The 23822-nt window shown below is 49.3% G+C and overlaps 1 protein-coding gene across 1 annotated transcript; it reads left to right on the top strand.

Annotated features, from left to right (window-relative positions):
• Window positions 1–3641: 3641 nt before the first annotated feature.
• On the top strand, window positions 3642–6549 carry RPL37 (ribosomal protein L37). Its single transcript, XM_080636802.1, has 4 exons — window positions 3642–3739; window positions 4416–4551; window positions 5031–5115; window positions 6438–6549. The coding sequence occupies exons 1-4, from the start codon at window positions 3737–3739 to the stop codon at window positions 6505–6507; spliced, it is 294 nt and encodes a 97-aa protein (XP_080492928.1). The 5' UTR covers window positions 3642–3736; the 3' UTR covers window positions 6508–6549.
• The last annotated feature ends 17273 nt before the right edge of the window (window positions 6550–23822 follow it).

The raw sequence follows: 23822 nt of genomic DNA, 5'->3' as shown, positions 1-23822 counted from the left end.
AAGAAAAATAGATCTATTCCAGCCAAAACTAGGACACCAAAAGAGAGATTTGGGGTTGTTCAGCATGGAAAAGAGAAGGCTCCAGGGAGACCTTCAAATACTTAAAGGGGCCTACAAGAAGGCTGGAGAGGAACTTTTTACAAGGACATATAGTGATAGTGTTATCCCAAAAGTGGGATTGCTACCTGGTGTGCAAAATGTCCGTATACAGAATATACATAAGGTATTTTATTGCCAACTGTTTTGCAAAATAGGGTGCGAAGTGAAAGCTCCACAAAGCTAGCACACCTTAGTTTTGTGTACATCAGATATATACATTTCTGAGTACAAAGAAATTACTTCTCATTGGTCAAAAGTTACCAAATGTATGATTAATTAGTATTCTTAACTTCTATTTGGTAAATTGTCCTTGCTTGCCATGTAAATTAGCACACTTACTCCATGAAGGGAGGATGGGGACAAGCTTTTTGGTCCTAAATTGAGTCAGTGGTCACAATCTCCCCCTGCCACCTTTCCCTTTCACCCACCTACTGCCATTTATTGTTGACTACTTATTTTCTCGTACTTGTTTTGGGCACCTTCTAGTGAAGATGTTCTCTTTTTATCAGTTCTTTAGCTCTGCTTCCGAGGTTAAGGTAGTTAGTAAGGAATGTATTGCTTATACAAACTCTGTTTTCTCCAAGTGATGTTGCTTATCAGGCCAGATGCTGTTATCACCATGGCAAATTCTATTCTCACTGTACATCAACAGGAAAAGGGGGAATGGCTTTAAACTGAAAGAGTGGATATTTAGATTAGTTATTAGGAAGAAGTTCTTCTCTGTGAGGGTGGTGAGACACTGGAACAGGTTGCCCAGAGAAGCTGTGGCTGCCCCATCCCTGAAGTGTTTAAGGCCAAGTTGGATGCGGCTTTGAGCAACCTCGTCAAGTGGAAGGTGTCCCTGCCTGTGGCAAGGGGATTGGAACTGGATGATCTTTAAGTACCATTCCACGATTTTATTTAGGCTGATGCATTCAGCGGTGCCAGGAAATGAGTCTGTGGGTTTCGAACATGCTGGATTTCACTATGGGCAATGAACTCTGTCCTCACCCATGAACTGCATGGGGACTAAGAGCTTCTGTAATGGTACTGGGTCAGGCAGAGCTCTGCCCATCGTCTACACTAAAAGTATGCAGCGTTCCTGAACATTGAAGACAACTGCACGGAAACACAAAATACATTTCTTTCCTAACTGCTCTGAAGACATGTAAATGAACAGGATTATTTTTATCCCACAGAGGACAAGAATAATTCCTCTGGCAGCATATCCTTTCAGGCAGCCAAACCAACACACGTCCTTTGGAAGCTGTTGCCATGGCATCTGTCCAATGTCTTCACAGGATCTTCCAGATTTCTGAGATCTAACGAGAAAGAAAGAAAGAAGGCACTAGTTAAACGACACACAGCAAAGTTGCTGGAGATACATGACTCCAATCCAGCCTGTAGGATGTATTCATACTGTTGGAGTTAATTTGGATTTTTTTTTTTCTGTGTGGCATTGCATTCATAGGCACCAAGTTTTCTCTTCTGACTTTTGGCAAGAAAGACAAAATTGCTGTAATAATATTTTCATTCAGTCAATCAGGGCAAAACTCATTTTGACTAACTTCAGCCATCTATGCATCTAGCCTAAGGGATCTGTCTAGGCTCCTGTTAGAATTAGTGGAAGGAGAAGGGTTCCTCCCAAATGTGATTTTTCCAGCCTATTTTGGACACCTAATTTAGGGGTGATTTACCCTTTCGAACCATTTATCTCTCTCCTTTAACTACAGTAGGACCATGGATGGACTAAATTGATAGACTGGTAAATTGTTAAAATGAATATGAGCAAAGACCTCTGCTTTCAGTGTTATTTCTGTGATAGAAATCACCAACCAAAATAAACCACTAAGTGAACAGCCTGGGCCACACTTTCACGTGTCTGGAAACAATGGTGCTAAAGTAAAAATTGCTTTTTGTCCCATCCTTCAACCTTAGCAGAGGTCAAAAGCCTCTCAGCATACAAAGGCAGTGAGAGTCCACGCTCAAGAAATAAGTGAGGATAAATTAACACTGAGACAACTGTACAAGGCTGCTTTGTCCAGGAGTGGAAATGCAGCAGCTGGACACAGAGCAGTTTCACTGCTCTGGGGCTTGTGCCATGGCAGGATCCTTTATTCTGGACAATAAGCACCACGTTACAGAGGTTCAACTGCCGTTGTTCAACTTCGTTGTGGCAGGGTTCCCTACACTTTTGTGGTCTGTGGCAGGCCCAAACAGCTGCATTTTGGAATAACTGCATTTTTGGTCAGTAAACTGGAAGTAGGAGTGAGGAGTGAGATCTAGCATGCCAGACAAATATGTATGTTTACCAAGAGCTGTTAGACAAGATTAATTCTATAACCAAGGATTAAATAAATTTGCTTTATCACCAGTTTCTGAACTTCATGACATTTTGAGACAAGACGGTGTTGAACTCGTGATTAAAAGAAAATATTTCTTCAGTTTTCTTCAAAAAACCCAAATTTCTTTCATTTCTCTGTGTTATTTTCCCCAAAACTAGCTCTTCTAAGATAAAACTGCATATAGATTGTCAGTCTGCTGACGATGCATGATAGACTGGCATGTGAGAATTTGACAGGTGAATCTGAATAGATCCAGACTTTGCATTACTGTGATGTTTCAACTGCAGGCAGACTGCAATGCACATGGGAAGCCTGGGGGGACATGGACAAGCAGAGAGTGCAGGAAGACTGCCTATTTTTTGTAGAATCACAGAATAGTTTGGGTTGAAAGGATCTTCCAAGACCATCTTGTCCAACTGCCCTGCAATGAGCAGGAACATCTTCAACTGCATCTGGCTGCCCAGGAACACATCCAGGCTGGCCTGGAGGGTATCCAGGGATGGTGCCACCCACAGTGTAAGGAATTTTTTCCTCATGTCACGCTTGAATCTCTCCTCTTTTTAGTTTAAAACCATTATCCCTCATCCTAATGTAACATGCCCTGCCAAAAAGCCTCTCATCTTTCTCATAGGCCTCTTCTAAGAACTGAAATGCCACAAAAAAAGTATCTCCTTGAGTCTTCGCTTCTCCAGGCTGAAAAAGCCCAGCTCTATCAGCTTTCCCTCATAGGAGAGGTACTGCAGCCGTCTGATCCCTGCTGATTTGAGACTGCTTACTTTGAAATTGTGTTATTAGAGCCAGAAACGCTTTGCCCCTAAATTTCATTTACTAAAACCATTTTCTCTGAAGGTGTAAGCAGGGCCAGGACTCTGCAGAATGAAGCAGAGCAGCAGCCACATCTGAACGGCACCAGCGGCAGAACACCAGCATTAGACTTAAAAACGATGTGCCGGTACGGCAGCATGGGTGCATTTCACGTTCTCTTTACCAGGCAAATATGTATTTACATAAAGACACCTCCTGGCTACTACTACGAGCACCACGGAATCGGCACACCGCAACCGAGGTTCACCGCCCGGGCCTCCCACGTCTCACCGGGACACTAGGGCCTGCAGGGACGCTGATGGCGACCAGTCCCTACGATCAGGCCAAGCCAGGGCTGGGCCGCCAGCGGATACACGACACGGGCCCACTCCCAGGCCGCAGCAGCACCGGCACAGCCGCGCGCAACTGTCCCGCCTCCGGAAGCAGTAGTCGGGCTTTAGCGGAAGCGAGGCGGGGCTTGGTCTCTTTGGTGCTGGTGAGCAGGCAAGATGGTGAGTGTTGGGGAGCGGGCGCCGAGTATCCGCCGCCATCGCCTCCGTATCGGGCCTCGCGGGGCTGCGGGAGTCCTCTGATGTTCGGGGCGCCCCTGCGCTTTGCTGCGGCCGGGTTTGGCCGCGGGGCGCTGAGGCGGGGCGGGTTTGGCAGAGCCAGAGCCTGAGGGCCCGTCAGCGGTCCGCGCTGTCCCTGCTGCTGGGGCACGGGGCGGCTCATTCGGACGGGGAGGCGGTGGCGGGGCCCTGCAGCCGCCCGGGCGCCGCTGTGGTCTCCTGCGGAGTGTCTGGGAGCATGCTGCGCGGTATCGTAGGAAGAGGGGGTTCGGTGGGCCCGGCCTCTTGTGAGTGTGCGGCGGGTCTGCGAGAGGCAGATCGCCGTTCTTCAAGGAAAAAGCAGCTTATTGTTCATTAGTGATGAGCTTGGGGGTGACAGGAAGGTAGCTGGAGATAACAGCTCAGTGTTACTTCAGAATATGGGCGGCGGAGGGCATAAGGAAGTGATCTCTTGAAATGGAGGCTACCTATAGGCGAAACTGAGCTGGTGGTTCAGAGTTCAGTGTGCTGCTGACGTGATTATTGGGCTCTGGTTTTTAGAAGAGCTTGCTTGTGTAGATGCATGACCTGTAACTGCTGGTGGTATTTCCAACATGCCATGTCTTGAAATGCTTTTCAGACGAAGGGTACATCGTCATTTGGTAAGCGGCGAAATAAGACTCACACCTTGTGTCGCCGATGTGGGTCCAAGGCATACCATCTGCAGAAATCTACCTGTGGAAAATGTGGTTACCCTGCCAAGCGTAAGAGAAAGTGTAAGTAACACACTGTTGACTGACTTTAGTTTACAGATTTGCACTTACTTGTCTTCTTCAGTGGTCTGACTTTCTTCTGACCAAGGAGGAATACTGTATCATCCTGCAGTGTTTGGAGTTTATTAAACTAATGCTGATTGCATGTATTTTAGCTAATGTATGGTATTACTGCACAGAAATTAACTTTATAATTGCTCTTTTTTTCTGACAGATAAGGATAATTGTGTTATACAAATGTAATGTGCAACTTAATGAATTGGTGCAAAGTAGTCTGACTTTATTCTGACCAAGGAGGAATACTGTATCATCCTGCAGTGTTTGATTACCTGTATTTTAGCTAATGTGCAGTATTGCTGCACAGAAATTGATTTTATAATTACTTTTTTTTTTCTGACAGATAAGGATAATTGTGTTATACAAATGCAATGTGCAACTTAATGAATTGGTGCAAAAGAGTGACAGTAGCTTGTTTGTTTTAGATAACTGGAGTGCAAAGGCTAAAAGACGCAACACCACTGGTACTGGTCGCATGAGGCACCTGAAGAAGGTCTACCGTCGGTTCAGGTATAATGTTTTATTACAACATGGCATGGTGTGAAATCGTGCATAAATACCACTTAATGATAAAACTCATCAATCAGACTTAACATTTTTTATTTATTTGGCACATTTGATATTATATGTTCTTTAATATATCATGAAATAAATGATGTTTTATATAATTGACTGCATATTCCTTTGAGGATAAAAAACTCATTCCCTGTAAGGCATACAGTGTATAATAAGCTCTGATGTTTCTATTCAGTGTAGATACTACAGAACACAGATTATTGTATATAAATGGCCACATTTTAAAATACATGTTTTGTTTAGTATTACCTCTGTTTGTGAGACAGTATGCCAGTTGCACTGAAGTGTGGAGGTTTCCTAAGACACAAGTCAGAAATGCATTCCAATTCTCTTTGCCCACAAAAGAAGTTCAGGACTGAGATAACTTCAGTAGTTACTCTCTTATTTCAAGTTAGCAGGGAAGTAGCTTAAGTATCAGGCTCTGATTTACAGGTTTCTGAAACTTGTTACAAAGCTTTGAGTTGTACTTTGAGGTAATGGTAGAGGTAGATACTGTACTGGTAAACTCACTGAGAAATTCTTTTGTATGGCCTCCGTGTTCTAAAATTGAGACATGTAGCTTCTGGCTTAATACTTTAGAAAGCTGGGTGAAAAATACCAATTCAAGAGTCTTGTTGTGAAAATGTAGATTGGCTTTAGTAGCGAAAAGTAGGAGGAGTCCTCTAAGTCTGAGACGTGGGTGTAGTTGAGAGATCAGTTCATCTGTTCTGGTGAGCCTAGACTTGCCCAGCAGCAGCCAGGAAGCACCTTACAGTGTGCAGCTGTAGCCGGCATTCCACTGGGCATTGGTGACGTAGAAATGTCAGGTCCAAAACAGAGCTTAGGGCTGAGGCTTCTTTTTGTCATGCCTTTCCTAATGTCTGGTTGCAGAAATAGAGGATTACAGTAAGAAGTTGGCTTTCATTTCACAAACATGAAATCTTTCACTGAGTTGCTTAGTAGGAACATGAAGTAAGGTGTGCTTTCAGCAGGTGTGCTGTATCTGATGCAGTCTTGCAGTATTCACTCAGTTACTGAAATCTTGCTATTTGAAGAAATAGGATTTACCTCAGCGAAGGGAGTGAAAATTGTATTCCTTATTCCAAACACTTATTAGTAAGGTGTTTCTTACTAAAAACGAACATAGGAATTCCACAGTGATTTCAGTGCATCCCTGAAAAAAGCTGGTGAACTCGATACAAAACATTGCTTGTAAGAAAATAACTTGGAGCGGGAATTATCCTTTCAAAATGTAGTAACCATATTTCTACTTGCAGGAATGGATTCCGTGAGGGAACCACCCCGAAGCCCAAGAGAGCAGCTGTTGCAGCCTCCAGTTCATCATAAAGACTCATCTGTTTGTTAAAATAAATGGTCTTATACAGAAAATCTGTCACCTTTTATGCTTTACTTTAGTGAAATACAGGATTCCTGAAAATGCATTCATTTACACACAGTGTTTTCTTGATGGTATGCATTGAAGCGATTTACTAAAAACAGTCTCTTCACTTCTCATTCCATAGTACCTGAAAAGGACTGTTATCTCTGTGCTGAAATTAAAAAGAGGCTTGTATGTGTTACTCAAAAGAACTCACCTGGGAGAGAAATGGAGTATTGGCCCCATGGAGTTGCCATGCTTGCCTCCAAGTTTCATTGTGCTCTAGCATGGAGAGTCAGAATTTTATCTTGAAGAGACTAACTTGAATAATGACTGCCTGCTGTTATAGGAGGCAGTAGTTAATGAGGCGCTTCCAGTCCTGGCCTTTTTTTCACAGCATGGGGCTGGAAGGCCTGCAAAAGTATTGTTCAGTGGGTCATTGAGTCTTGGGCAAAAAGAAACTCCCAAGTCTGGAGCATACATACTGCCCAACATGAAGGAGTTGAAGATCTGCTGTAGTTGGGACAGAAAGTGCCAAGATGGTCTGGGGAGGTGGGTGAGATAAGCTGATGCACAAAGTGATCTGTGTTAACTAGGCTGGGTGTAGACAGTAAAAGGTAGGTAGGATGATCTAGAAGCGAGTCCCCTGCCGGATTTCCAGACTGATGGATTGGTGCCTCATGCAGTTTTCAGCCAGGTGTGAAATTGGAGTGCACCTGGCAGCATGTTATTGCATTTTTAAATTAAGTAGAGTTAATGCTTTTGGATGCTTTATCTACTTGGGCTGTTTCTAGACAAAGATCTTTTCTCTGCTGTTCTGGTTGCATGTAGCAAACACATTACACACTCTGCTTTTAACTGGTCCTTCTGGGTGGTGAAGCTGTTACAATGCACTTTTCATGTACTATGCATCCAGGGCTCAGAAGTGCATCTGAATTGTGGGTTTTGTGGTACACAGGGGGACAGGTATGTATAGGAAGTAGTAATGGTAAATGTGTCTTTGTTAATCTCTGTAACAACAAAGTGCATCAAAGCATCTTAAATCAGGTCAGCAAGGCTCTATAAAGGCTTGTTGGGCAGTGCTACAGCAGGTATTCTGGCTGTGGGTCGAAATGAAAGCCTTTGTTTTGCAAAGCCTTGCATAATCTTTCTGTAATGGGGTTCTGTTCTGGACAATGACTCACATGGTACAATACTGCAAGAGCCAATGCTTAACTGTTTGCTGCTGCTACTTACTAGGTCTTCAGCACAAATCAGGCTGAAAACCAAGTATTTATGTAATGCATACCAAAGTAACCGTGACTGAAAGCAGAGAACTTAACAGAGTGTTTCAGATGGAATTTTACCTACAACAAGAAATTGCTGCCCTGAGCAGCGATCTGGGCCTTCTGGGTAGCTCCCCCCAGTTTATATACTGGGCTTGATGTGCTGTGGTATGGAATAACCCTTTGGCTAGTTTGGGTCAGGTGTCCTGTCTCTGCTTCCTCCCAGCTTCCCATGACCCTCCTCACTGACAGAGCATGAGACTAAAAGTCCTTGATCAGAGTAAGCATTACTTAGCAACAACTAAAAACATTGGTGTGTTACCAGCATTGCTCTCAGATTAAAGTAAAAAACACAGCACTGCACTGGCTACTAAGAAGGAGAAAAATGACTGCTACAGCTGAACCCAGGACAACACCAAATTTGACAGCCACTGCACTTTGAACTGTTATAAAATTCTTCATGGTGGGCAGGAAATCGGTTAACTTGAGTTCATGTTAGACCTCGTCAGAAGAGCTCAGGTAGCTAATGTATCGGTCATAGCTGGACTGAAAGCTTTACTGGATATAGATTCTGAAGCACTTCAGTTTTCGTAGTGTTTTCTTAAATTTTGAAAGCAGGACTGCCTTGCTGATTTTTCTGTATATGAATAATCTTTTGTTGAGATCTTGTTACAATCAACTTAGGGGTTACCAGTTATCCACTTAAACTTTGTGACACTTCAAACCTAGATGGACCATCATCCTCATAATTGTTTGGTTCTACTTGTAGAGCCTTTTACCTCTTGTACCAGGGCACCTGGGAAGATGAGGCAGTCACAGAGGAGATGCATCTACTGTGCTGGGCAGGAACTTATCACCATTGCTCCTTACCACTTAGGTAACTGCCTTCTGCTGGATGGAGAGAGGATATCTGTATCATGCCCTTTTTTGCCTGACAGGCCTGTCCCAGTGATGATGGGATGTAGTTCCAGTAGTCAATCTCCTCAGACTCTCTGCTACTCCTCAACCTCCTCCCCTCCTCCCCGAGCTCTGTCACAAAGCAGGAGGAGTTGCTCTACAGCATCAGCTGGTTTAGGAGCAGGGCACAGCCTGCAGCTTGGAACCTGGGTGACAGAGTGTTCCCACTGGGCTCTGCGTGGGAGAATGCGTCCTTTGTGGTGGGTGCAGAGTTTAGAGGGGATATAGGCTACTTCAGGTAGATGCCATTGCTCCCTGGCCTAGCTGAAAGAGCTACAGCAACCATCCTGCACAAACTGCCAAGCTCTGCTCGATTCACGTGCACAGCTTGCAGTGTTCCTGCTCTCTAGTGCTGTGCTGGGGGTTGTTTCATAGGTGAGGGGCTTGGCTGCCATTGCTCCTGGCCCTGCCCAGGTCTTGTCATCTGTTGCTACAAATGATGAGGGCTCCTGATAGGTTTCTCTGCTCCTCGGAGTTCCTCTGGTTCAGGAGAATCCCCATGTGTCAGTGACAATAGATAATGGCCTGTGGTGAAATACACAAAAATAGAACAGTACTGTTTGGCACAGGTTGTGGGAACATAACCTTGAAAATAGGGGAGTTAACACTGCTGTTAGCAAAAGGGAGTCTTATACCAGTTGCAAGGCACATGAGATAATGGTCCATGGTGGTTCCTCCCTGAAAATCCCCTAAAAGTCCCTCAGTCCACTTTGAAAATCCCCGAACAGAGACCCTTTTGTACTAACTGCGCAGTCGCAAGAAAATGGCCACAACTGGCCACTCCTTTCGATGTAGGCTGGCCCCCTATGTTGGAATGAGCGTGCCCTTTTGCTAGCATAAAAGTCCGAGCCTCATGCAGTGCGGGGAGGCAGACCCTCATACCACCCAGATCAACAGTTGAGCCTGCTGCCTCATACTGCGATGGTGTCTCTCAGAGCTGGTTTCCTAAGCATCACCACGTGGTTTCTGGGGTTGGTAAGATAAACACGTGCTGACAAGATCCATCACTGTTTCTTTAACCCTTTCCTGGCTTTTCCTCCCTAGCTCTTCCCCGCCCTCTTTCCCTCTGATAATAAACTAGTTTTTTTATCCATTGTGTCTCAACTGTCTCTCAACCTGGAATCCTCAAACTCTGGAACACCGCAGTACGTTGCACTAGAGCACTCCAGTGCAGATCGTGCAAATACCAGAGCAGATCGTCTCAACAAAAGAGTGCTAGTTTTGGTTATATCATGTTTAAATCTCCCACCACTGCTACTGGCCCTGTCCAGTGTGTTGACATTTTTGATATACAGGATATCAAGAACTGAGGAGCTTCTTTGAAGAAATCAAACATTAGGGAAATGTTAATGTATTGATACTAGACAAGAGGTTTTTTGGCAAGGCACTCCCTTTTGCTCCAGTGTTCAGACAACACAATACCACTGGATGGAAGTGTCTCAGTGGTAAGAATGAATGGGTAAGACAGGTGGAAGAAAGAGGGGGCAAGAAAATTAGGAAAAATGAGGGAGGAAGAAAGGGAAGGAGGAAAGGACTGAAGGAGAGAAGGCAGGAAAGAAGGAAGGGAGGACAGAGCGGAAAGAAGAGCCTGTATGCTGGTTTTGGGAGGCTTGCAGAGTGTCCAGCTTGCTCCTCATGGACAAGAGGTGCTCCATTTCCTGTGGTATGGGTGGCCTTTGGTGGTTGCTGCTTCCAAACATGGTCTGTAGCTCAATCTGGAAATGGCAGCTGTAATTCACACATGAACCCACTCTCTCTAATACATATTAGTATATCTGTAATTAGAAATTCAATGGAAATTGCCCCATAGGAAATTAGAATATACATTTGTGTAAGGCTGGGTGGAGGTTGGAAGAACTGTAGGCTGTTACAGAAAAGAAAAGGGAATACGAAGTATACAGTATATTAACAACCAGGAGGTGCTGTGACCTGTGAAATACTCTGCTTCATATAAAACTGGCCTTTAATCCTACTGATACAAACCCAGAATGACTGCAGCTCTCAGTGTCACTGCTTGCCTTAAACTGATGTAAGATGGTCAGCTTTTCATTGATTCTGCATGTCCTTTTCACTCACAGTCAGAGATACATAAGACATTAAAGGACTGACTTAGTACCACACCACTTTTGCTTTTCTGTAGAACATAACCCCCCAAATCTGAAAATTCACAAGGCAGAAAATAAGGGTTATTTCCTCACTTTTGCAAATCCTTGGGCCAAGCCCTTGGTGGATTTCACCTCAAGTGGAATTATACAGCAAAGAGAACTTCCACCTTCTTGCAAATTCTACCTTAAAAAGAAATCTGCTGCATTTCAAAATACAATACTCATATTTGAAAAGAACTGGAAAATAATGTTTTCAGTAAAAGCATGTATGTGTCAGTCAATACTGCAATTTAGTGTCTGTTATAAATTGTTATACTTTACAATACGCTGTAACAGAATACATGACAAGATGTCTGACACAACATACTGAAATGAAGTTTTATTTTGCTAGAATTTCCTTTATTAAAACATATTCCTACAGAATATTAAACTTACACATAAGAATAATCAAAACAGAATCAAAACAACTCCCCTTAGTTGCACTGTAAAACCCCAATAGCTGAAAGTGAGTCTATGTAGCCAGAAGTCCTACATCCACTGCAGTCAACAGAAAATTAAAACACTCACTCGTTTCCTGGAAGTCCGTAGCACACTGTAGGGTTAGGCCTGGGACACCTATTTCTTTTCTGTAACATTTTCTCATGACCTTATGAGCATACAGGACAGCTATGAAATAGGATTGCTTCTGAGCACTTGGCTGTAAGCATTGATCTTACTGATACACTCGCTTGGACAAGACTGTGAAAGAAGAAGTATATTGACTGCAGAGAGCTAAAGAAATAGTATGAATGGCACATGTCTGCAAGTGTAAATCAATACAACTGGAGAATGCCGAGATGGACACAGTACCACATACCTTCAGCTCATCTTTGTAGGACTGAACTTTCTTGCTACAAATCCTGACATTACAGCAAATTAATTCAAAAAATTAGATAGAGATATTCACGTTGTGAAAGTCACACCAGCAATGTTTCATATAGGTGAGGAGGACTGATTCAGAGCAGTGAGTGTTAATAAACACATTGGTAACAAAACTAGTTACCAATAATGAAAAACAATGCCCACATGTGGCCAAAGCCAGCTTCTGCCCTAGGAGGTATACAGAAATGCTGAAATTAGGATTCTGTCCATAATGTGAAAATTTCTACAGCCTGAAACCGCAGCAAGAACCATTATTTCTTCCTGTAACTTCCATTTACTGAAAAAATAAAAACACTGAATTGTAGTAGTGAAGAGATTCTTCCTTGGTGAATACAAACTATTACTTGATACTCTCACGCACTTGGGAAGTTTATATAGAGAATGCCCAGAAAAGTTTTGCTGTACTAAAATAGCCATCATGATAAAACCTTTCATCCTTGGGATACCTACGGTGCATACAGCTATAGCCCAAATTCCCAATAAGCTTAGACTAAAATTACTTCTAAAATTATAATGAGAACCCCAGGAGTGTGGAGGTAGCCTGCTACTTGGGTCATGTGGAAGTGCCTCCTCTTCGGGCCTTGATCCTTCAAGGGGATCTATGCTTTTCATCCATCCACTTCCACAGAACTCTTAGGAACATCAGAAGACAAAACCAAGGATTATCAGGATCACTAAATCTCATCTCCTGCAAATGCAACAATTGTGAAATGAGCAATTATTTTGGAAGGACTCAAATAACATCTTCCAACCCTTACAATTGGTACCTGTAGAACTCAATAGCAAATGAATGGCCTGTCATGAAATACAAGCTCCGAAGCCTCAATTATCTTCCCTCAGACAGTGGCCAACAAGAAAAACCCTAGGGACCTGAAACAAAGGTCAGTGATAAAATATAGAAGTGGAAACAAGGGAATTCTGACAGAATTTGAGCCATCACGCCTCCAAAACTCACCCGCTCACACAACTGTTTGCCATTGTGCTGAAAATACCAGATCCTACACAGCTCTTCACACCTACTTTCTTCTCCATTCTTTCTTTGAAGGGAATTTTGGAGCTGTCCTTACAACTGTTTTATAAGGAAACCAAGGAAACTCTGCAGCAGGAGCTGTTCCTTGTCTCAAACTCCCCCAGTAGTAGGGGCAATGCAGAGACAAGCCCTCCTCCTCAAGGTGCACCAGAAAGACCTGGTAGGCTTACAGTCAATTTATGGCAATGTGAAGGTTTGTTTTCATTTGATATAGCAAGTAGGCAGGTTGATGCAATCATATTTAACACCCAGACTTGGACCCCTAGATGGTGAGATCAGATGGAGAAGGAAAAACAGGTGGATTTGAACGGGTATTTCATTTACACATTGCAAACATTAGCTCCTTTCCCATGGTTTTGAAGCAAGACAGTGGAAGGAAAATCCTTCTCCTTCAAGTCCCTCAGTGAGCTTGTAGAAGGGACCCCAAAGCAATACCTGGGTCAGGTTATGAAGCAAGGCTGTCTTAACGCTACCTTAACTTCCAGATGCCAGGGCAGCACTGCAGCTCCCCTGTCCACTCATGAAACCTAGTAACCCTCAAAGTTGGTTATGTTTTCAGCCCACACAGGCCTGCACGGCCTGGTAATATGGATTAAATCACTTGGAAGTGTGAGTGAAGATGCAAAGTGACCAGGGGAGATGCAGCAGATCACTTCTCAGCACTTCGCCCGTTGCCTGCGTAGACACAGAGCACTTGGCAACTCAGAGGAGGTGGTGACTGATGATGATTCAAGACTGTTTCGAAGTGCATAGTGCAAGCCTTGGGCCGCAGTCATAGAAGGTACCACACCATCTAAACGACAGCAGATGGCAGTGAAAAACCGGTCTGAGGACAATGCCGCACTTCAGGGATGCCCTAGGGAAGAGAGGTCTGCTGCTGATTAATTCCAGTTCTGCAAAAAATGTGAGAGCGGGAGGGAGTGAAATATGTTGGAAACTTCTTTTCAGTATCATTTTTGTCTCCTAGTTTGGCTGGTAAAAGGCTGCTAGTAATTTCCTTAATTTTTGAGGAAATTTCTTCTTAGGTATGAAAGAAACCCCAAATCCTTGGCTGTGGATGACTTTCTGGCAAAGAACGGCCATGTACCCAGATCAGCAAGTGCCTACATGGAGTTCGACATGAACCAAGGAACAACAAAAGGTGAAGGAGGATGAGAGTGAGGCACTGGGAGTGAGCATCCCAGCAAGATAAGAAGGAGCTGGAATTTACTGAGTTGCTAAATTGAGGACTGTTGGAAAACTTTGAAGGTCAGGTTCTCACACCTGTCCTTAATAAATTATATGTTAGTTGTTAAGGACCTCAAAGATAGGTATCCAATCACAAAGGGCCAAGTTAGTGCTAACAACTTTAAGAAATAGTCTATGGAGAGTTAGTTTTCTATAATAAATGGCTTTGTCTGATCACATTGATCTCTGACTGAGTCCATTCCACGACACTTTGCGTCTAATAGCATTAACAGAGTGCAGCAAGTGGATGCAAAAAGTGATTTACTGTTTTTTCTACCAACATGGACAGTTTTGCAAGGACAAAACTTATTGACTTAGGCTCCTAAGATTTGTAGATATATAGCATAAGAGCAAACTCCTGAGACTGAGTATCAACAAAAATAAGAAGGACTTCTGTTGGCATGTGAGCCAGAAAAGGAAGGTCAAGGAAAGTGTACCACCTGCCCAGTAAACACAACTGGCAAACTGCAAACAACAGATGAGGAGAAGGCTGAGAAACTCTACAATGCTTTTTCCTCGTCTTCACTGGCAACCTTTCCTCCCACACATCTTGGGTGGATGAACCTCAAGGCAGGGACAAGGGGAGCAAAGTCTTTCACATTGTAACAGAAAATAAAGGTTGAGACTCCCTGAGGAACATGAACATACATAAGTCATAGAATCACAGAATCATAGAATGGTTAGGATTGGAAAGGACTTCAAGGTCATCTAGTTCCAACCCCCTGCCATGGGCAGGGACACCTCACACTAAACCAAGGCTCTGTCCAACCTGGCCTTGAACACAGCCAGGGATGGAGCATTCACAGCTTCCTTGGGCAACCCATTCCAGTGCCTCACCACCCTGACAATAAAGAACTTCTTCCTTATATCACACACAGCTTGGTATCATCAACGATCTTGCTGAGGGCGCACTCAATCCTGCTGTCCATGTCGCCAACAAAGATGCTGAACAAAACGGATCCCAAGACCGATCCCTGAGGGACACCACTGGTCTCCAACTGGACATTGAGCAGTTGGCTTATGAATTGCTGAGGTAAGTAGCTCCAGAGAGGACGCCTTCAAGATCGGAGAGGGGAGAAGCACAGCATCCACGAGCCTCAATTCAGAGAGGCAAGAACCTGAAGTCCTCGACGGGACTTACCCAGTAGCCGGCAGAAACGCTGAGGTGAGCAGGGACCCAAAGGGGGCGGTGCCAGTAGGGACGGCCCCGCCCTGAGAGGGTAAAACCCGCTCCAGGGCGTGGCGCAGCAGTTCGCGCAGGCTGGGCCAGAGGCACGGGGCATGGTCCCCTCGGGAGCAGAGCACGGTCATGGAGCTCTGCTCTGGCTGCCGCGGCGGTGACAGCATCGCCAGCAGACAGAGCCGATGAGAGGGGAGAGTGCAGTGCAGAGCTCGGAGTGTAGAGAGTGCCTGCGTGGTCTTGTGAGAAGAAGGTGCACAATGGGCAGGGCTGTGCTCGGAGTGCCTTGGTGGATGTCCTCCTCTGGCAGGTGGCTGAGCTGCGGGATGCTGTCAATAGGCTAAATGATGTCAGGGAAGCTGAGAGGAAGCAGTACTGCTTGCTTCAGGCCCAAACTGTGCAGGGGCCTTAAGCGTCCGTCATAGTGCAGATAGGAAAGAGGGAGGGCATTAACCCAGTCAGATAGGAACTAGTAACAAAAAAACCCCAAACAAAACAATTAAAAGCAAGAGGCTTCCTCCTAAATCTGATGTCCTCACACAGAACTGCTTTGCAGTTCTGCAGGGGGTTAACGAGGAAGCCCACACCTCACCACTTAAACATCCAGCTAATGCACCAGCAAAGAGGATCACTACTGGTGCCTTCAGGAAAAGGCAATGGGTCATAGTAGTAGGGGCCTCTCCCTTGAAAAGCACAGAGGCCTGAGCCAGTCTTGAGGGAGATGTGTTGACTACTAGGGGCTCAAGTAAGGGATGTTGCAGAGAGGCTGCCCGGTCTAGTGAGTCCCACGATTACCCCCTTCCAGCTACTGATGTAGACAGCAGTAGCCCGGAAAACATTAAGAAGGACTACAGAGCCCTGGGAGAGGTGGTTAGAGGCTCTGGAGCTCAGATTGTCTTTTCATCACTTCTCTAGGATAAAGGGGAGGACATTCAAAAGGCTAGGCCGATTTGCCAGGTTAATAAATGGTTAGAATGGTGGTGCTATAGCCAGGGGTTAGGGTGTTTAGAACATGGGACTCAATTTGGGAGGCCAGGTCTACTGAAGGCTGGTGGAGCTGGTCTGATGAAGGCGAAGAGTTGTTTTGGTAGGAGGCTTGCCAGGCTGGACAAGAAAGCTTTAAACTAGATGTACTGGGGGAGGGGGCATCATTCCATCCCAATACTCCCAGTCAGTTGCCAGCACCTGTAATAAATGCTCGGAGCGATGCAGAGATATTTCAGCTGCTCTAACCAATGAGTTGGCTTCATTTGGAGCTCAGCTCAAATGCCTTTCTACAAACGCCCGTAGTATGGGGAATAAACAACAGGAATTAGAGATGCGTGCACGTCTATGGGGATATAATAGGTATCACAGAAACATGGTGGGATGGCTCCTATGACTGGAGTGTTGGAATGGAAGGTTACAGGCTCTTTAGAAAAGACAGGTCCAGCAGATGGGGAGGGCGAGTTGCTATTTATGTCTGTGATAGGCTGGAGATAGGTGATCAGTCAACAGAGAGTTTGTGGGTCAGGGTTAAAGTGAGAAGAGCTACGGGGGACATTACAGTGGGGATCTGTTACAGACCGCCTGATCAAGAGGACTCTGTGGATGAAGTGCTCTATAGGCAGATAGGAACAGCCTCACCCTCACAGGCCCTTGTCCTCATGGGGGACTTCAACCACCCTCACCTGATATCTGTTGGAGGGACAGTACGGCCCGGCACAAGCAATCCAGGAGGTTCCTCGATTGTGTGGGTGACAACTTCCTTCTGCAAGTAATAGACGAGCTGACAAGGAGAGGTGCCATGCTTGACCTTGTGCTCACCAACAGGGAGAGGCTGGTTGGAAATGTGATGCTCCAGGGCAGCCTTGGTTGTAGCGATCATGAGATGATCGAATTCAAGATCCTCAGGACAGTGAGAAGAGCGTGCAGCAAGCTCATTGCCCTGAACTTCAACAGAGCAGACTTTGGCCTCTTCAGGAACCTGCTTAGTGAGATTCCATGGGACATAGACCTAGAGGGCAGAGGGGCCCAAGACTTTTAGTTTATATTCAAGGATCACCTGCCACAACCTCAGGAGTGTTGCATCCCGATTAGAAGGAAGTGTGGCAGGAGGGCCAGGAGACCTCCTTGAATAAATGAGGAGCTGTTGATGAAACTTTGAGGGAAAAAAGAGGCTTATAAAAGGTGAGCGCAAGGACAGGCAGCCTGGGAAGAATACAGGGATGTTATCCAGGAAGCTAGGGAGCAGGTTAGGAAAGCTAAGGACCAGTTAGAATTAAACTCGGCTAAGGATGTGAAGGACAACAGGAAGGGCTTTTAGGGGTACATAGCAAATAAAAAGAGAGACTAGGGACAATGAGGGCACTCTCCATAAGGTATCAGGAGAACTGGCTACCAATATGCCTGGACAGCGGGGAGGAGGCCATCTACGTACTGCCGTGCCTTCACCAGTTCTGCTATCTCTGCATCACGCAGTGGGCTGACAGCAAGCCCGAGTGCCCCCTCTGCAGGAGGAGGGTGACGTCCATTGTGCACTTGGTGGGTGAAAACGACGACTTTGAGGAAAGTGTCCTGCCACCGCCTGCGGCGGCATGGTCCGTCGTCCGACACACAGCACTGGCGCAACATTCCAAGGCTTCCGTGGCCCTGCAGCACCCCAGCTAAGGTGCAGATGCTCTTTGCAACGCACGGGGAGCCAGCACTGTGGGTCAGGGACACAGCAGGGCAAGAAATCTGCAGTCTGTTCTTGTCCTTGGTTTCCAAAACCGATGTCTCTGGAGATAAACGAAATGCTGGGGGGCTTCTTGCGTCTGGCCATGGAAAAGCTGCACAGTTTAGAGCTAGCAAGGAGACCCACTGGCTCTCAGGAGGCGTCTAGGTCTGATGATGAGACAGTACGAGAAGATAAGGATGGAAGACCGTAGGAAAAAAAGGTCCTCAGCTTTCTTAACAATATTAAGGGGGCTGGTGGATGTTGATGCTCCCATTAGGATCTCCTTCCCATCACTGCTACGATTTGCCACCATGCGCTCGGCTCTGGCCCTTTCCTTTGCTACTCCTTGTTACCACGGGTTATACCGCCTGCTGCTTCTAAGGACGCCAGGTCCTATTTTGGCGTTCCCGTTGCTCCCCCTAAAAGTCTGTTTCGGCCAGCTCCAGGCCTGTATCTCTGCTGCTGTTTCCAGCTTTGGCAAAACCCATAGGACCATAGAATGGATTGCACGGGAAGAGACCTGTAAATGTCATCGAGTGGACCTTGAAACACAACCCGTTTTGGGAAAGGGACCACGTCCTATGGTGTCTCCATTGGGTGTCTGTGATGCAGCCACCTTTGGCAGGCAGACTGACACCCAGTGCTTGGGGCTGGAGTCAGCCATACGCTGGGATTCTCCTCTGGGTAGAACAAGATCCCCGAGAGCAGACTGCTGCCCGTGACCTGCTGTGGCAGGAAGCCGGGGAGCCCAGAGGGCTGTCAGCGGGGCTGGGGTTTGGAGAGAGCTTGTGGGACTTTGTCCTGACGTCTCCAAGGGAGGCACGAGGTGTTATGTAGAGGACCCTCTGGCTGCATGCGCCTGGGGAAGTCAGCCACAGCCAGAGCAACCTCGCGCTGAAGCAGGATGAGGCGGCTGGGGCCTCGGTGACGGGTGTGAAGCACTGATACGGGGCACAAACAAGAGATGGGGGGTAGGCGGACAGTGGCGTTACGGTGATGCCAGGCACATGTGTGAACGCCCAACCAAGCGATGGACGGTGGTGCTACCGAGCAACGGGCTCTGATGTCACCGAGGGCTGGAGCGTGACATTCCAAGCGATGGATTTTGACATCCTGTCCCTCGTGGCTTATAGGCGGGCGCCGCGTCTCACCCGTCGGCTGTGGCCGCACTCCAGCTGAGCGAGTTCGTGAGCTTGGAGTGTTGAGCGAGGCTGCTGCTGGAGCTGAGGTCGTGCTCAGGAACTTCTTCACTGCAACTCTCAGTGCCCGACCCCAGAGCCGCTGGAGGATTTTACCCGCCCTGTCTGGTTCAGGCAGCCGGGACACAGCGCAGGAGCGCTCACAGCAGCAGAGGTGAGCTGTGCCCGGAAACCTCACCCTGGGCAGCCAAGAGGGTTTCCCTCTTGAGGAGCCTGGACGTTTGTTGCAGCCCTCCCTGGAGCAGCGGATGACTGACTGTGGCCTCTCTTCCAGCGTGACACCCGCTGCTGCAGCGCCAGGGAGAGGGAGTGCCTCGACACCGCCTGCTCCCCCCAGCCCACCGCAGCCCATGGAGAGCACGGCCACGGAGCTGGAGGACCACTGTCCAATATGCCTGGACAGCGGGGAGGGGGCCAGCTACGTACTGCCGTGCCTTCACCAGTTCTGCTACCCCTGCATCACGCAGTGGGCTGACAGCAAGCCCGAGTGCCCCCTCTGCAGGAGGAGGGTGACGTCCATCGTGCACTCGGTGCGGGCGGACGACGACTTTGAGGAACGTGTCCTGCCACCGCCTGCGGCGGCACCGTCCGTCATCCGACGGACGGCAGGGGCGACGGCACACGCAGCCGTCCAAGGCCTCCGTGGCCCTGCAGCACCCCAGACACCAGCTGCGGGACACCTGCGCATAGAGCCACTGGGCGGCTTCCACGTGTACGTTTGGGCTTTCATCTTCCGCGCCCACCCCGCTGTCCTCGATCCCCTGCTGCCCTGGCTGCAGCGGCAGCTGGGGCAGCTGGTGGAGGACGCCCAGGCAGTGCCGGCAGCGCCGGCAGCGCAGAGCCGCGTCATTTCCAGCCTGCGCATGTTTGGGTTGGATGAGGAGGCTCTGATCCAGGTGCTGCAGCCCTCGCTGGGCCGGCGCACGAGGAGTTTCGTCCACCAACTGATCGACACCGTCGTGCGCCAGTGCAGCGAGGAGGCCCGACACCGCATGGGCCTTGGGAACGCCCGTGCTGCCGGGGGCTGGGAGGGGATCCCCGAGGCTGCTCCCGGCTCCTCTGCCTCCCGTGGGGGTTCTCCTGCCCCCAGACCAGAACTTCGTGGGGGTCCCGGCAGCTCCCGCAGTGCCCGCGTTGGCACCCGTGGGGAGCAAGCAGAGCGGCAGGAGGACGCGCAGGAGCCTGTGCCCGGGTCCTCCACTCCCAGCCGCAGCAGCCAGAGCTGCCCTGGGAGGCCCCGGCGAGCCCTGAAGAGGAGGGCTGGCAGCCCCGAGGACCCCTCCCAGCTGCCCAGGAAGCCACCCCGCCGTCGGTGACACTGGGAAGCTGCCTCAGTGCCCGGCCAACATGCAGACAGGCTGCCAGGAGGGGGTCGAGCCAATCTTCAAAAGATCCGGCATCCGGCCCCGTTGTTGTTATTATTATCATTAGTTTTATTATTTTTAATGATTACTTATTATTCAGGAAATAAAGAACATCATAAAAACTGCAGCAGAAGTGTCAGTGGTACTGGCAATGCCGGTGGCGTTGCTACCCCCACCTGTGCTGCTTTCTCCCGCGCTTCCCGGTGCTACGCACTCCATTTCCTGACTTGCCCGCTGGGTCTTCCACCTCCTCCACCCAGAACCCTCTCAAACTCGGCGCAGAGCCTGCAGTGCACGATGAGCCTCGGCAGTGCCATGTTCCTGAGCTACGGGACTCAAGGGATGGGGTGCACCCACTGTGGGTCTTGTTACTCCGTGGGGCTGAGGAACATGACCGCGAGATGTGGCGAGGCTCAGTCCCACAGAGGAGCCGAATCACAAGCCTCTCGGCTTCGGTTCCCTGGCAAACGGTGGGGATGCCTTGCAGCAGCATTTTCCTCAGGGGTGCTGCGCTTGAAGCAGAGCTGCTGTTCCCTGGAAACACCGCACCCTGGCAGGATCCAGGGGCTTACAGCTGCCCCGGGGAGCTCTGTGTGGCGCTAAGGTGCGGATGCTCTTTGCAACGCACGGGGAGCCAGCACTGTGGGTCAGGGACACAGCAGGGCAAGAAATCTGCAGTCTGTTCTTGTCCTTGGTTTCCAAAACCGATGTCTCTGGAGATAAACGAAATGCTGGGGGGCTTCTTGCGTCTGGCCATGAAAAAGCTGCACAGTTTAGAGCTAGCAAGGAGACCCACTGGCTCTCAGGAGGCGTCTAGGTCTGATGATGAGACAGTACGAGAAGATAAGGATGGAAGACCGTAGGAAAAAAAGGTCCTCAGCTTTCTTAACAATATTAAGGGGGCTGGTGGATGTTGATGCTCCCATTAGGATCTCCTTCCCATCACTGCTACGATTTGCCACCATGCGCTCGGCTCTGGCCCTTTCCTTTGCTACTCCTTGTTACCACGGGTTATACCGCCTGCTGCTTCTAAGGACGCCAGGTCCTATTTTGGCGTTCCCGTTGCTCCCCCTAAAAGTCTGTTTCGGCCAGCTCCAGGCCTGTATCTCTGCTGCTGTTTCCAGCTTTGGCAAAACCCATAGGACCATAGAATGGATTGCACGGGAAGAGACCTGTAAATGTCATCGAGTGGACCTTGAAACACAACCCGTTTTGGGAAAGGGACCACGTCCTATGGTGTCTCCATTGGGTGTCTGTGATGCAGCCACCTTTGGCAGGCAGACTGACACCCAGTGCTTGGGGCTGGAGTCAGCCATACGCTGGGATTCTCCTCTGGGTAGAACAAGATCCCCGAGAGCAGACTGCTGCCCGTGACCTGCTGTGGCAGGAAGCCGGGGAGCCCAGAGGGCTGTCAGCGGGGCTGGGGTTTGGAGAGAGCTTGTGGGACTTTGTCCTGACGTCTCCAAGGGAGGCACGAGGTGTTATGTAGAGGACCCTCTGGCTGCATGCGCCTGGGGAAGTCAGCCACAGCCAGAGCAACCTCGCGCTGAAGCAGGATGAGGCGGCTGGGGCCTCGGTGACGGGTGTGAAGCACTGATACGGGGCACAAACAAGAGATGGGGGGTAGGCGGACAGTGGCGTTACGGTGATGCCAGCCACATGTGTGAATGCCCAACCAAGCGATGGACGGTGGTGCTACCGAGCAACGGGCTCTGATGTCACCGAGGGCTGGAGCGTGACATTCCAAGCGATGGATTGTGACATCCTGTCCCTCGTGGCTTATAGGCGGGCGCCGCGTCTCACCCGTCGGCTGTGCCCGCACTCCAGCTGAGCGAGTTCGTGAGCTTGGAGTGTTGAGCGAGGCTGCTGCTGGAGCTGAGGTCGTGCTCAGGAACTTCTTCACTGCAACTCTCAGTGCCCGACCCCAGAGCCGCTGGAGGATTTTACCCGCCCTGTCTGGTTCAGGCAGCCGGGACACAGCGCAGGAGCGCTCACAGCAGCAGAGGTGAGCTGTGCCCGGAAACCTCACCCTGGGCAGCCAAGAGGGTTTCCCGCTTGAGGAGCCTGGACGTTTGTTGCAGCCCTCCCTGGAGCAGCGGATGACTGACTGTGGCCTCTCTTCCAGCGTGACACCCGCTGCTGCAGCGCCAGGGAGAGGGAGCGCCTCGACACCGCCTGCTCCCCCCAGCCCACCGCAGCCCATGGAGAGCACGGCCACGGAGCTGGAGGACCACTGTCCAATATGCCTGGACAGCGGGGAGGGGGCCAGCTACGTACTGCCGTGCCTTCACCAGTTCTGCTACCCCTGCATCACGCAGTGGGCTGACAGCAAGCCCGAGTGCCCCCTCTGCAGGAGGAGGGTGACGTCCATCGTGCACTCGGTGCGGGCGGACGACGACTTTGAGGAACGTGTCCTGCCACCGCCTGCGGCGGCACCGTCCGTCATCCGACGGACGGCAGGGGCGCCGGCACACGCAGCCGTCCAAGGCCTCCGTGGCCCTGCAGCACCCCAGACACCAGCTGCGGGACACCTGCGCATAGAGCCACTGGGCGGCTTCCACGTGTACGTTTGGGCTTTCATCTTCCGCGCCCACCCCGCTGTCCTCGATCCCCTGCTGCCCTGGCTGCAGCGGCAGCTGGGGCAGCTGGTGGAGGACGCCCAGGCAGTGCCGGCAGCGCCGGCAGCGCAGAGCCGCGTCATTTCCAGCCTGCGCATGTTTGGGTTGGATGAGGAGGCTCTGATCCAGGTGCTGCAGCCCTCGCTGGGCCGGCGCACGAGGAGTTTCGTCCACCAACTGATCGACACCGTCGTGCGCCAGTGCAGCGAGGAGGCCCGACACCGCATGGGCCTTGGGAACGCCCGTGCTGCCGGGGGCTGGGAGGGGATCCCCGAGGCTGCTCCCGGCTCCTCTGCCTCCCGTGGGGGTTCTCCTGCCCCCAGACCAGAACTTCGTGGGGGTCCCGGCAGCTCCCGCAGTGCCCGCGTTGGCACCCGTGGGGAGCAAGCAGAGCGGCAGGAGGACGCGCAGGAGCCTGTGCCCGGGTCCTCCACTCCCAGCCGCAGCAGCCAGAGCTGCCCTGGGAGGCCCCGGCGAGCCCTGAAGAGGAGGGCTGGCAGCCCCGAGGACCCCTCCCAGCCGCCCAGGAAGCCACCCCGCCGTCGGTGACACTGGGAGGCTGCCTCAGTGCCCGGCCAACATGCAGACAGGCTGCCAGGAGGGGGTCGAGCCAATCTTCAAAAGATCCGGCATCCGGCCCCGTTGTTGTTATTATTATCATTAGTTTTATTATTTTTAATGATTACTTATTATTCAGGAAATAAAGAACATCATAAAAAC

The sequence above is a fragment of the Psittacula echo genome (genome assembly GCF_963264785.1).
Source record: "Psittacula echo genome assembly, chromosome: Z".
NCBI classification, from domain to species: Eukaryota; Metazoa; Chordata; class Aves; order Psittaciformes; family Psittacidae; genus Psittacula; species Psittacula echo.
This window is presented reverse-complemented; position numbering and strand designations above follow the sequence as displayed.